Below are 12,080 nucleotides of genomic sequence, written 5' to 3'. Positions count from 1 at the left end.
TTTATACGTATTTGCACGCACGCACGCAAACGCACGCAAACGCACACACGCAAACGCACGCACGCACGCAAACGCACGCACGCAAACGCACGCACACATACACACACACAAAAAAAAAAAAAAAAAAAAAAAAAAAAAAAAAAAAAAAAAAAAGGAAAAGAGCAATGATGACAAGACGTTGAATCGGTAAGACTACCGAATGAACAATTCTGAGCTCTTCAAAAAAAAAAGGAAAAAAAAAAAAAAAAAAAAAAAAAAAAAAAAAAAAAAAAAAAAAAAAAAAAAAAAAGTATGTTTGACAAATTGACACACCTTGGATTAAATGTTGGTTGTTTACTGTAATTATTATACAATTAAATACGTGTTTATGACATTTTTGGATAACCGATCAACAATTTGGGCCCATTTGGGTTCAGGGTTTGAATGTGGGCTCCGGCCTCCGTGTTTGATGTATGCATGTGCTTCCTATGCTCCAGCTCTCCTCTCACATTCTCAAAACATGCTTCTTAATTGAAGACTCATAATCTGTAGCTTGAATGTGGTCACCCGCAAGCCTAATGAGGACAAACGGCATGCATAATTGATGGATGGATCATTCATTTATTGATTAGTGATCATCAATAAAGGAATGTTGATGAGAAAAGTTGTGTTCTTTTTCATTAGGATCTGTATGTCAGTCAGTCAGTCAATATAGCAGGAAATTCAGTCTTTAACTAACCTTACAAACATGTTTTGTTGAATATTGGAAAAAGATGCAATACTGTCCTCAGAAAAAAAAGTCACACAAACATGAGAGGACATGAAATGTTGCAAACTATACAGGAAGGACAGAGCCCGGATTTGAACCCCCAATTTCAGAGCTGTGGTGCGGGTATGCTAACCACGAAGCACGAAGCTGCTGAATTAATGGAATGGATTGTTTTTTATTTTGCACAAACTATAATGAAAATTCGTGGCCTTAAAAAAATCTTATTGATAATTTGGTGATTGTTATTTGTAAATAATGAAATAACATTTTTTCCCAGTACACTCAACATTTTGAACAATTATTAATTATGATTTGAAATGACAGTGAATTAAGATATTTGTATTGAAATAAACAAATTTCACATATTTTACTGGCATATTTTTAACTAACAGAACCATAAATACACACATTTTCGAAGTGAAATGCATCCCTTGAGCATAAAAGTTTGCCCACCCCCTGATTTAGAGTTTCACACATGTACCTTCAGCTCAGTGGACCGCTCTATGAGATGACTTCAGACTTTGCAGACGCAGGTCATTTGGTGTGGTTTTCCCAATTCTGACATTTTACGGTAGTTATTGGCCAAACGAAACCCAGACATTGTTCAAAATAATGCATGCTAATATGGTGCTGAAATACAGGCTCAGTGACATCACACAATCTTTGTAGGCATTGCATTAAAAGGCTTTGGTTTACACAGGACACATAATGTCATCATTATGATGACTAGTGTGTTCTTTAATTAACAACAACAACAGTAACATTCATATGGAGCTGCCGAGTGAATCTTTATTAAGACAGGTGTCAAAATTCACATGACGTTTGAGCCCACAAACGTACAAGAAGTCATGTGTAGTTTATAAAATATAAAATAAATATGCCGCAGCTTCTTCCTCTGTCATTTTAAAAATTATTCTTGGATGAGTAACGACATCCATCACCTGAAAAGCATTACTGGGGCCATGTATGAAAATATTACAAGTCTCATATGCTCTCAGTCAGATTAAAGAAAGAAGGGGCCCACATGCCATATTTTGCAGACCCCGGATTCAAGTAAACCAATATGTGTTTGAAATTAGGCTGGTTGAAGCACGGGGTGGATGCACTCAACGGCGATAAGATTCAAACCCAAAACCTGAGAACTGTGAGGCCGATGTGCCAACCTTTAAACCACCATTCTTAACCAAAATGGCTGATCTGAATTTTTTTTTAAATAAAATAAAAAAAAAAAAAGGGGGGGGGGGAATAAAATGGAAACTATAGTTTAATTTTCTATGTTGTTCCATCCATCCATCCATTTTCTTGACCGCTTATTCCTCACAAGGGTCGCGGGTGCTGCTGGCGCCTATCTCAGCTGGCTCTGGGCAGTAGGTGGGGGACACCCTGGACTGGTTGCCAGCCAATCGCAGGGCACACAGAGACGAACAACCATCCACACGCACAAGCACACCTAGGGACAATTCGGAGCGCCCAATCAACCTGTCATGCATGTCTTTGGAATGTGGGAGGAGACCGGCGTACCCGGAGAAGACCCACGCAGGCAGGGGGAGAACATTCAAACTCCACCCAGGAAGGCCGGAGCCTGGACTCAAACCGGAGTCCTCAGAACTGAGAGGCGGACGTGCTAACCAGTCACCCACCGTGCCGCCCTATGTTGTTCCAAATGATCAAAATAGTATTAAAGATCATTTTAATTTGTACTTACATTCGTGCTCATGTACAGGAGTTGAATCAGAACTTCTCCCTGTATGGGCAATGCCGCACTTCGATTCAATACAATGAAACTCTTCATTTCACATGAGCAATTTATTTTTTCTATTAAAAAACATCTTACATACTGTAAAGAAAATCACATGATGGACGAATACCAGCCGCATATAGGCTACCAAATTTATTGTATTATTTATTATGATACATAAAACAAAAGATTTATGATAAATATTACAATTAATGAAATGCTAAAATATTTTTTCCCCAAATGTAAGAAAACATGTTAGATTAACACCAATATCATAACAACTGTAATTTTTTATTTTTTAATGGCAAAGTAAAAAAAATTATCATGCAATGATTATTATTATATTTAAAAAAAAAAAAAAAGTAAACTAATACATGCTAAATTTGTCTTTTTTACTTTTTTTTTTTTTTTTACAGAGTAGCTGTACTTCTACTTATATACAGCCTGTAGGTAAATTCGTCACCTCAAAAGGTGGTCAATTTAAATGAACTCGCAGGCAAAAACTTACAAACTGCAGTAAGAATTGTGCCCGCGAGAGGGCAACTACTGACCAGGACAAAAGAAAGAAGGCTGCCCATCGCTCAAATAGATGGGACTTGTAGTAACGTACGCCACCTCTTGACGGTGCTAAAAGACCGCCTCTTGAGGCCTGCTTTACTCGAAGGCTGTTGGTCCCTCTTCCCTTCCCGTAGTCAATCGCCGACTTCTCTGAAGTCTTTCCAAAATGAAAAACCTCACAAGGTAAGGCGCGTTGATCGGATTGTTTAGAACTACCCGCTGTCAACGTTGTCACGTTTTTAATCTATATTAGTGTATATGTGTGTGTTTTAGGTGGACTTTAAGCGGCCATAGCACGCGTTTTTTCTGCTTCACACTCGTTGCCATGGCAACGTGTACCAGCTAATGCACACGTTAGGAAATGAGCTCAAAAGTGGAATATTTTGTGTATTCTATTTTGGCTGGAGTTATAAGGTTAAAATAAATGTGGTTGGTTAACGTTACTACACGATGTGTAAGTGTTTACTTGAGGGACGTGAGGGCAGTTTGAATGATATTAATAACAAGCTGCTGCTTGCTGCTGCTGTGCGACGACTTGATAGAAATGTGCTGACTTCTCTGGCTTGTCATTGCAACGGAATTGGACTTGTTTCTACCACTGCCCACATTTCTCCAGACGTCTGCCCTCGTCGCGTCCCAAAGGCTGAGGGCACAGATTGGCTTTAACCGGGATTAAACCAATGAGGGAATTTTTTTTTTTTGAATTTGTTGGCCCTTATCTCCCAGCAACATGTGGAGGGCTCTGAGCAAATGGCACAAGTTGATCTTTTGCTTCCCTTTTGGCAAAGCGTGTTTTCATGCCAGATGACACTTAGCAAACATGGCCACTAGAAACAGGGAATTCTTGAAGGGGGGCTGGGAGGTCGGGGGTAGAAATGAGTTGGATTCAGGGAGACAACATTGATTTTCTCAGTATTGTGGTCATGTAATGTCTAAGAGTAAAATCAAAACGTTAGTTAGGGTTAGTAGAAGTACTGAAATTTCGTGTAATCGCTGTCAAGAAAAAAAACAAAGCTAAGCAGACTTCGTTTTGAATCTGACTAAACTTTATTATCCCATATACATAGATAGTATACAGCTGAATCAAGTGTTTCCTATTGAGCAAGTAAAAAAAAAAAACAGGCACAACATAAGGTAGACAGAAAGTGAAGACACCCCTTTAATGTGGCTGAAAACCTGTACAATCTAATTGAAAAGGAACAACTGGCAACTAGACAAGTCTTAATAAAGCAGACCTGGAGAAGTTTATTTCAAGTTAAGTTTATTGTCAATCAAAACATAAATTAAAGATTTACACATTGTCTATATAAAATACCCACGTAGTGTAGGTCAGTTAATCTGTGGTTTTTCTTTCTAGACCTGGATTTGACACCTGTGCCTGCTTTCAGCTGGTCTTAAGTCTAGTCTACTTTCTGCCACCAAATTTTCAGATGCGCCGGGGGTGTTCAATAGAAAACGTCTTCAGTCTGCCAGAACGCCCAGCAAGGCGCAAACGCGGTAAGCTAATTTGTCCTTGCCTGTCTACAAAAATAGGGCCCTTTGTTTGGAATTAAAATCAGACTTTTGCTTGTACTTTGGAAAACAGTAATCAAACATTTTGCCTATTTTCCAACATGTTACGGATTAAATCAGTAACGTTATCATAATTTCTTAATGTTTGTGCAATTTATGTAGCCTCAAAATTACGGACATAGATATGAATGGACCAACCTTGACGATTACTCGCTGTCGTGAGTAGGGATGTAATGATAAGCGCGATATCGTGATATCGTGATATTAAAACTGCCACAATGTCGTCGTCGTCATGTTCACGATATTTAAATGCCACACATTTGTGAAAAAAGTCAGTTTGACTACCACTTGTGAGTTCTAGTACCCTCTGGTGGCTATTTTTTTTTAGTGCAATTTAATTTTCATTGGGGATGTTTTGGCCCTTCTATGTTTAAAATCTACACTAATTGTCAGATGAAGGGGAACGTAATATTCCTGTGAACCAAGTCAATATGTGGTGGAACTCAATGTGTGCGTGCATTAACAACATAACATAATAATAACATAATAATAATAATAATAAAACACAATAATAACATAACATAGATGTTATGTACAAAAGCACAATATTGTACTCTTTTTTTTTTTTTTTTTTTTTTTTTTTTTTTTAGTATGAGCTCATTTTTTTACATAGTGACCTTTTTTAAATATCGACAACCTCCCCACAATATCGTGATAATTTTCGTATTGTGACCTTCATATCGTGATAATATCGTATCGTGACGTTTGGATATCGTTACATCCCTGGTTGTGAGAAGCGGAATTACTGGCAGCCCTCTTGGGTTGCCAACTCGCTATAATGCTGCATTTGAGGAAGATCGGAAGTCCCAGTTGGCTTTTCCCAGTTCTGACCTGAAAGCGTTTGTGAAGAAAGTAAACAACCAAAATGGCAGATGTCATAAATTGTTTTTTTATTTTGGTCCTCAAAACCTATTTTGACATCCAGCAAACTTGTCTTCTCGCAATTTTGCTTCATTTATTTTTCATAAGCATTCCATACAGTTCAGTAGTTCACTGTATAATTCCATGCAGGGAGATAGCGGCATACTGTCCCGTACGTTGTGTTACGTCAAGTTATGTTGAATATTTATGAATGAAGAAACTATCTAGTTTTATACTTGAGTAAATTGTGTTTTACCATTCACAGTCTGTGTTTCCACAGTGGTCGCCATTGTAGAGTGACGTCACATTGAAGTCGGTCAGTGAAGTCAGGGTACTTTTTCCCCCGACTTCACAGAGGGATTTCCGAGTTCAAGGGGGAATTCCCATACACACTTCCTGGTTTGAAGTCAGAAAAGTCCGACCTCTGACCAACCTCGAACGCAGCATAAGGCCACCTATTTGCAATACATTGATTTCTCCGTGACATTTTCACGTTATTTTTGGTCTATGGCAAAAATATCACTGATAAGACTGAGCGAAGTGCTGCATGCACATTTTAACGATATAAGAATGCACAAAATGTCGGCTATATTTGTTCACCTATATGGCTACTATACACTAGGTCAATATTCTTCATAATTTGTGTTTGTGCAGTTTCTACACTGACAATTAGAAATAATATCCTGTTTTTAAATAAAGGGCTTGGAAACTAAAATGTGCTTCAAAAAATGTAATTCACTGATTAACTGACACAATAATCGAGAGATTAATCGTTGCAGCCCTAGTATGATTGGAGCAAAAATAGCACTCCACATCAACATATGCATTTTTTTTCTGAAGCCGTAGTCACTGTGGAGCGACTTATGAACACTTTCAAATCCATTTTGGCAAAAACCTTGAGCTGAAGATGAAGAGGAAATTCACCTTTTCAGTACATCCAAACCAACACGATGCCTTTATTAAATTGGCCCGGGCAATCCAATTGAAAATCTGGGCTGTGACCTGAAAAGGACTGCACTGACAACTGTGGGTACTTGGTGTACATTGTAAGGTAGAGTGCACAAATATTGAAATATTGCCAAGTCAAGTTGTGCCCTGCTGATGACTACACAAAAATACAGAAAGGTGTAATTAAAGCAAAAAGGAGCTTCAACAAAAGAGTCAGCATTCAATTGGAAAGCCCCTACCATATAGTACAGTCCTCTCCAAAAGTAGTTGGAACGGCAAGGTCAGTTCTTTTATTTTTGTTGTACATTGAAGACTGGTGTCCCTAAAGAAACGTCCACTCCATTTTCCTCAGCGACGTGTTGGGCGTGACGTCCTCGCTGTATCAGATTTAGACGGCAAGCTTTGATAATCTGCCCGCGTGATATTGGGTTTCACCTCATCACTCGGTGACGAAGATGAGTGCTATATTTGCATTCTAAACATGCAATTTCTTGCCTCATCAGGTAATGTAATTCCACGCTTCATTAGGACTGTGAAGTTTATCATTTGTCATCAAAGCCAAGCTGTCAATACATGATTAAGTTCCACATTTGGAAAATGTAACTTTTGGACTCCAGCAAAATTGATTGAGCTTACCGTTAATTGCAGTTAGGAAGAGAGACTTTGTTTGATGTTGCCGCTACATTTTAGTGGCCGCTATTTTACAGCCAAAGTGCTGCTTGAACCAAATGCGTTCAACTATTAAAGAAAACACCCCCAGAGAGTCTGTACAATAATTAAAGTGTTAGCTCGATAATGTGACTGAGATTGAAATGCAGTTGGAGTGGCTGGTGTAAGATTGAAGTTTCATTTCCATATGCCAGATGGGATCAGAGCTGAATTTTGGTACGCTGAAATTGATCAGTTACAGTGGATAGAAACATTCTACAGACCCCTGTTCAAATGCCGGTTTTCTGTGATATAAAAAAGAGACCAAGATAAATCTTTTCTAAACTTTTTTTTTTTCACCATAATTCCAAAACTCATAGTTAAAAAGTAAACGTGTAATCCCCAATTGATGGTGAAGGAAAGTCAGACAATCAAGGCTAACCTTTCTAAGTTTGTGGTCCGTTTGTTTCAAAGTGACACTGCTTTGACAATAATGTCCGGCACTCACCAGCCGTAAGCAAGCACAATGCTCTCTCCAACCCACGTCGAGTGGAAATAAGCAGAAATTGCTGTCTGACGGGATGATGGAGAGAGTATGGACTCGACTTGAATGAAGTATGTGCTCTAATTACTTCCTGCCCAAACTGGAGATGAGACAGTGCTCAGTCGGAGTCTGCTTGGCACGGCACTTCTCTTTTGTTTGTTTGTTTGTTTGTTTGTTTTTTCCTGCAAAGGAACAAATATGATTAGTTCCTTCTCTGCTACCTTTTGGTCAGTTTTGGCATGTACGATGTTTGAATATTTAAAAACAAACAAACAAACAAACAAACAATACAGTGACTTTTTTTTTTTTTTTTGACTGAACTTTTACTTTTTATTTTGACTGTTTACTTGGGCCTAATAATCCCCTAACCCCTTTTTGCATTGTTAATGGAAGTTGAACTTTACCTGGTCAATGTGTTGAGGTTAGCAGTCAGTCAGCTAGTATGTTTGGACTTACTATACCGCGGTGATGTATTTCATGAAAGACAAAACAATTAAAAATTGCAGTTTGTTGAGGTTTTGGTATTCTAATAAAGGGGTTGTTTTTAGTGATTAAATGATATGACTCAAAAATCCTGTGTAAAATGCTCATTTTATGTCGTATTATTGTCAAATTTGAACTGGAATTAGGGAAGACCTCAAGCTTTGATCCTGTAGTGTTTCCAAATCCTAGTCACCATTCTTCCTCCATTTTCAAGGCATATTTTGTGAAAAATAATTAGACGAACATAAAATTCATCTGTTTTTTTGTATTTAAACTTCCACTACTCAGTGCCAGTAGCAGTTAAACGGATTCTGACTGTTTGGGGTGGGGGATGGGATCAAAGTGTAATGTCCAATAAGAACTAGGGATGTAACGATATTCAAACATCACGATACGATATCACAATATGAAGGTCACGATACGATAATTATCACGATATTGTGGGGGCGTTGGCGATATTTAAAAAAAAAAATACAATATTGTAAAAAAGAGAGCTCATACTAAAAAAAAAGCACAATATTATGCTTTTGTACATAACAGCAATGCATATAAACCACCTACAATCGCTAATAATAATATTGAGGTACTTACTTGGTAATGCAAGCACACAGTGATCGCTTCACAAGCAAATTAGGTTCCCCTTCATCAATTAGCATAGATTTTAAACATAGAAGGCCAAAACATCTCTAATGAAAATTAAATTGCACTAATAAACTAGCCACTAGAGGGTGCTAGAACTGCACAAATGGAAATCAACCTGACCTTTTTAACAGATGTGTTCATTTTAAATACTGTGAACATGACGACGACGATATTGTGGCAATTTCAATATCACGATATCACGATATTGCCCTAATCGTGACATCCCTAATAATAACTACAATGCTGATACTCCAAATGGCTCAAGAACAGCTTCAAAATTACTTTTGATGCACCTTTTTGTAGGCGTTTTCCGCAAAAATGGCAAGAATGATACACTAAATTATGTTAAATGTGTATTCAAGTGTGATATTACCACTCTTAACGGCGTATTCAAGGATCTTCTCAAAAAGTAGAAGCCAAACGTCCGTTTGTCACTTTTAAAAAAAGGCTCATGGCAGACATCAGCTCTCCTGCTCGTCCGCGGGGGTGGGGCCGGGGGCGGGTGCGCATGCTCAGCTAAGAACGAGCACGCACGAGGTCGTTATGGCAGACTGATTGACGGGATCGAGAACCAATTGTTAAGATGATCCACCCGGAAGACGGAGAGAAAAAAGATCCTTGAATACACCTTTAAAGATATGTTGCTTGGATATTGACTTTTGGGTGAGTGTATGATTTATATACTTTTTCTGCTAGTGTAATTTTAATCAGAGTTTTAAAAAATTCCGAGTGGACAGTTCACGTCCTTTTGATGGCAGATCTGGTTCTCTAAGTGCCATCACCTTATCCGTAGCGACACCGGAAGTACTCAGAAACCTGCCTCCTCTAGCCTTCACCTCCCCACTGATACACTCATCACACACACCTACCTTCCACAAATGAGATATGATTGTGGTGATTGGAATTTCCAGAGGCTGTCACAATCATTTTGATGTGAAAATAGACAGGAGATAATGGGAAAGACAGGCCTGTTATTAGAGCCCTGTCAGGGCTAAAATGATGCACCAGAGTGAAGAGGTTAAAGACACAGCTTCCTTGTTAATAATTAATTGCTGTGCGTGCGGTGGATCCACTTCATTGCGCCCAGTCATCACTTGATAATTGCTTTACATTTAATTTGGCTACAGAGACTGTTTTTCAAGGTGGTTAAATTGCGCTTCAAGTTAATATGGGCTCAGACAGAGACAGCAGTTTGGTCATAGACGAGTGATTAAAAAATGACAAGCTACACCAAAGGTATTAAGTCTGAGATTGAGTCAGAGTTACTCATTTAATTAGCGTAGCTAACTCAAGAATGTCGTTTGAGATGATTAAAAAAATAAATAAATAAATATCCAGGGACCGAAGTTACTTACATAACATAACAGAACAGTTCCTTTTTTTCCATAGCACAGGTTTGTTATGCCATTTTAACTGAAACAGTAGTATCTTTCCATCAAGACCCAGTTTAGCAAATATGCTCTCAAAAATTAATAGTTTGTCTCTGAGTGAGAAGTTGTGCTGTTGTCACAACTAAAAAGTATTGTATGAGTCTATTACAGAGCTAAATTAAATTGAACAATTGTAATAATTTGATCACAAAAAATCTCGCAGTAATAATTTTTCTACGTTACTGCAAACTCACGCACCACTCCAAGTAGAAATATGGCGGCACACCAAGGGAAAAGAGTACCCAAAAAAATAGAACCTCCAAAGTTTGGCAACATTTTACATTTGAAAAAGAAGCGTACAAAGTGTCTGCTGCAAGGCAAAACCAACTAATGTACCTACAATAGCCAATACAAGGTACTATAGGTTTGGTTAAATTAATAGAACTTTCCAACACAAATTAAACATATTGTAATGGCCCCACAAGTGGTCAAAGATAGACACATATGTACAGTATTTCACCCACAAACAAAACACTAAACGTTGTAGCACTACTTGTAAATCAGTCTCATCGTTTTTCCAGGTACATTTCTCATTGATTAGCAAAGCAGTCATTAATCATTTTTGGTTAATTAAGGCATAGCAAAGAAAAATAACATCATCTTATTTCTGTCTGTAGATGGCAGAGGCAACATTTAGTGGTTTAGGAAAAAACACAGCGGCCAAGAGCATCTCGGAGAGGGACGTACCTCACTTTCGTCTGGTTGGTGATGGTGACGTGGAGGTAAAGTGAGATTATTATTATTTTTTTTTACATAAATCAGTCACAGTTGCACACATTTTGCATCTGTACAAACCATATGAATCACAGTTCATTTTGTTGTTGTACAGTAGTTCACTTTACTGGTATTCAGCGCACACACAGCACTGTTGGTTAGCCTTGCGTGCACACTGATAATGAGTGAGTTAATTAGACCTGAGATTGAAACCAAATGCAGACGCAAACTCATTTTTCTTTTGAATAGAAATTATGATATTATGTAGTTCCACAGATTTTTTTTGGGTTGGGCAGTTTTCTTTGTTGCCATATTTTTAAATTGGGACAACACTTAGAGAATTCTGGTTATTGCTGTCTTTGACACGTGTACATTTAAGCAAATAAAGATTACAAATTTGCATATTTTCTTATCCCCAAAGGATATATACATGTTTGGAAAGAAACTGGGCCACGGAAGTTATGGGGTGGTGTATGAAGCCACACATATTAGAACACAGACCCAATGGGCCATCAAAACCGTTTGCAAAGCAGAGGTGAGTATTTCAAATGGAATGAACCATTTAAAGGGCAAGTCAACCCGAAAACTTTCTTTACAATATGTTCTATGCGCCCCCACTAGTGTAATCACAGCATTCTAATTAATATTGAATTTATTAAACATAAACTAAGCAGCCAACCCCCCCATCTCAGAGGGAAGCCATTTCGACACTGACATCACATTTGCTAAAGTAATAACCAACCATGGCTCACCTGTTTTCTGAGTTTGGTCATGTGACGTACTCAAGCTGAGACATGTTTGGTCGTTACCTGAGGCCTGCGCAACTGTGATGTCATTTTCGGTCAAGTGGCAAAATGGACACCCCCTGAGATGGATAAAAATGTGTGGATTTTGCATCTTAATTCACTCATATTTTCACAAACACAATATTAATCACAATGATAATCAACATGTGCATAGTGTTATAGTTGTTTAAACATTTATGTATTTATTTATTCATTTTAAGCATTACCTTGCTTTTTTTTAAGTATAGTTCAGTTGTATTTAACCTTTTAGGTACAATACATTGACATTTAAAGGGGAAGTCACCCACCGCCCCACCCCCCATTTTTTTTTTTTTGACAATAGTATATTCTATGCAGTTCCACTTGTCTAAATATGGTATTCTGGTTGATATTATTTTAGTGGAATATA

General features: G+C 37.9%; 1 protein-coding gene across 19 annotated transcripts in view; it reads left to right on the top strand.

Annotated features, from left to right (window-relative positions):
* stk33 (serine/threonine kinase 33) overlaps positions 1-12,080 on the top strand; it is a 45,690-nt gene that overhangs the window by 7,950 nt on the left and 25,660 nt on the right. For 15 of the 19 annotated variants that reach the window (XR_013283111.1, XR_013283106.1, XR_013283108.1 and 12 more), the window contains exons 2-3: positions 10,790-10,894; positions 11,308-11,421. Coding sequence is in view for 8 of the 19 variants with exons in the window: in XM_077518369.1 (XP_077374495.1) it covers positions 10,790-10,894; positions 11,308-11,421 (219 nt within the window). In the remaining 11 variants the exon portion in view is untranslated. Of the gene's footprint in view, positions 1-2,876; positions 3,228-4,474; positions 4,542-10,789; positions 10,895-11,307; positions 11,422-12,080 lie in introns of those variants that run through there. The other 4 variants (XM_077518371.1, XM_077518372.1, XM_077518370.1 and 1 more) reach the window with 3 other exon arrangements.

Source organism: Festucalex cinctus, chromosome 4 (genome assembly GCF_051991245.1).
Source record: "Festucalex cinctus isolate MCC-2025b chromosome 4, RoL_Fcin_1.0, whole genome shotgun sequence".
NCBI lineage: Eukaryota > Metazoa > Chordata > Actinopteri > Syngnathiformes > Syngnathidae > Festucalex > Festucalex cinctus.
Note: the sequence above shows the minus strand (reverse complement) of the source record. Positions and strands in the feature narration are given on the sequence as shown.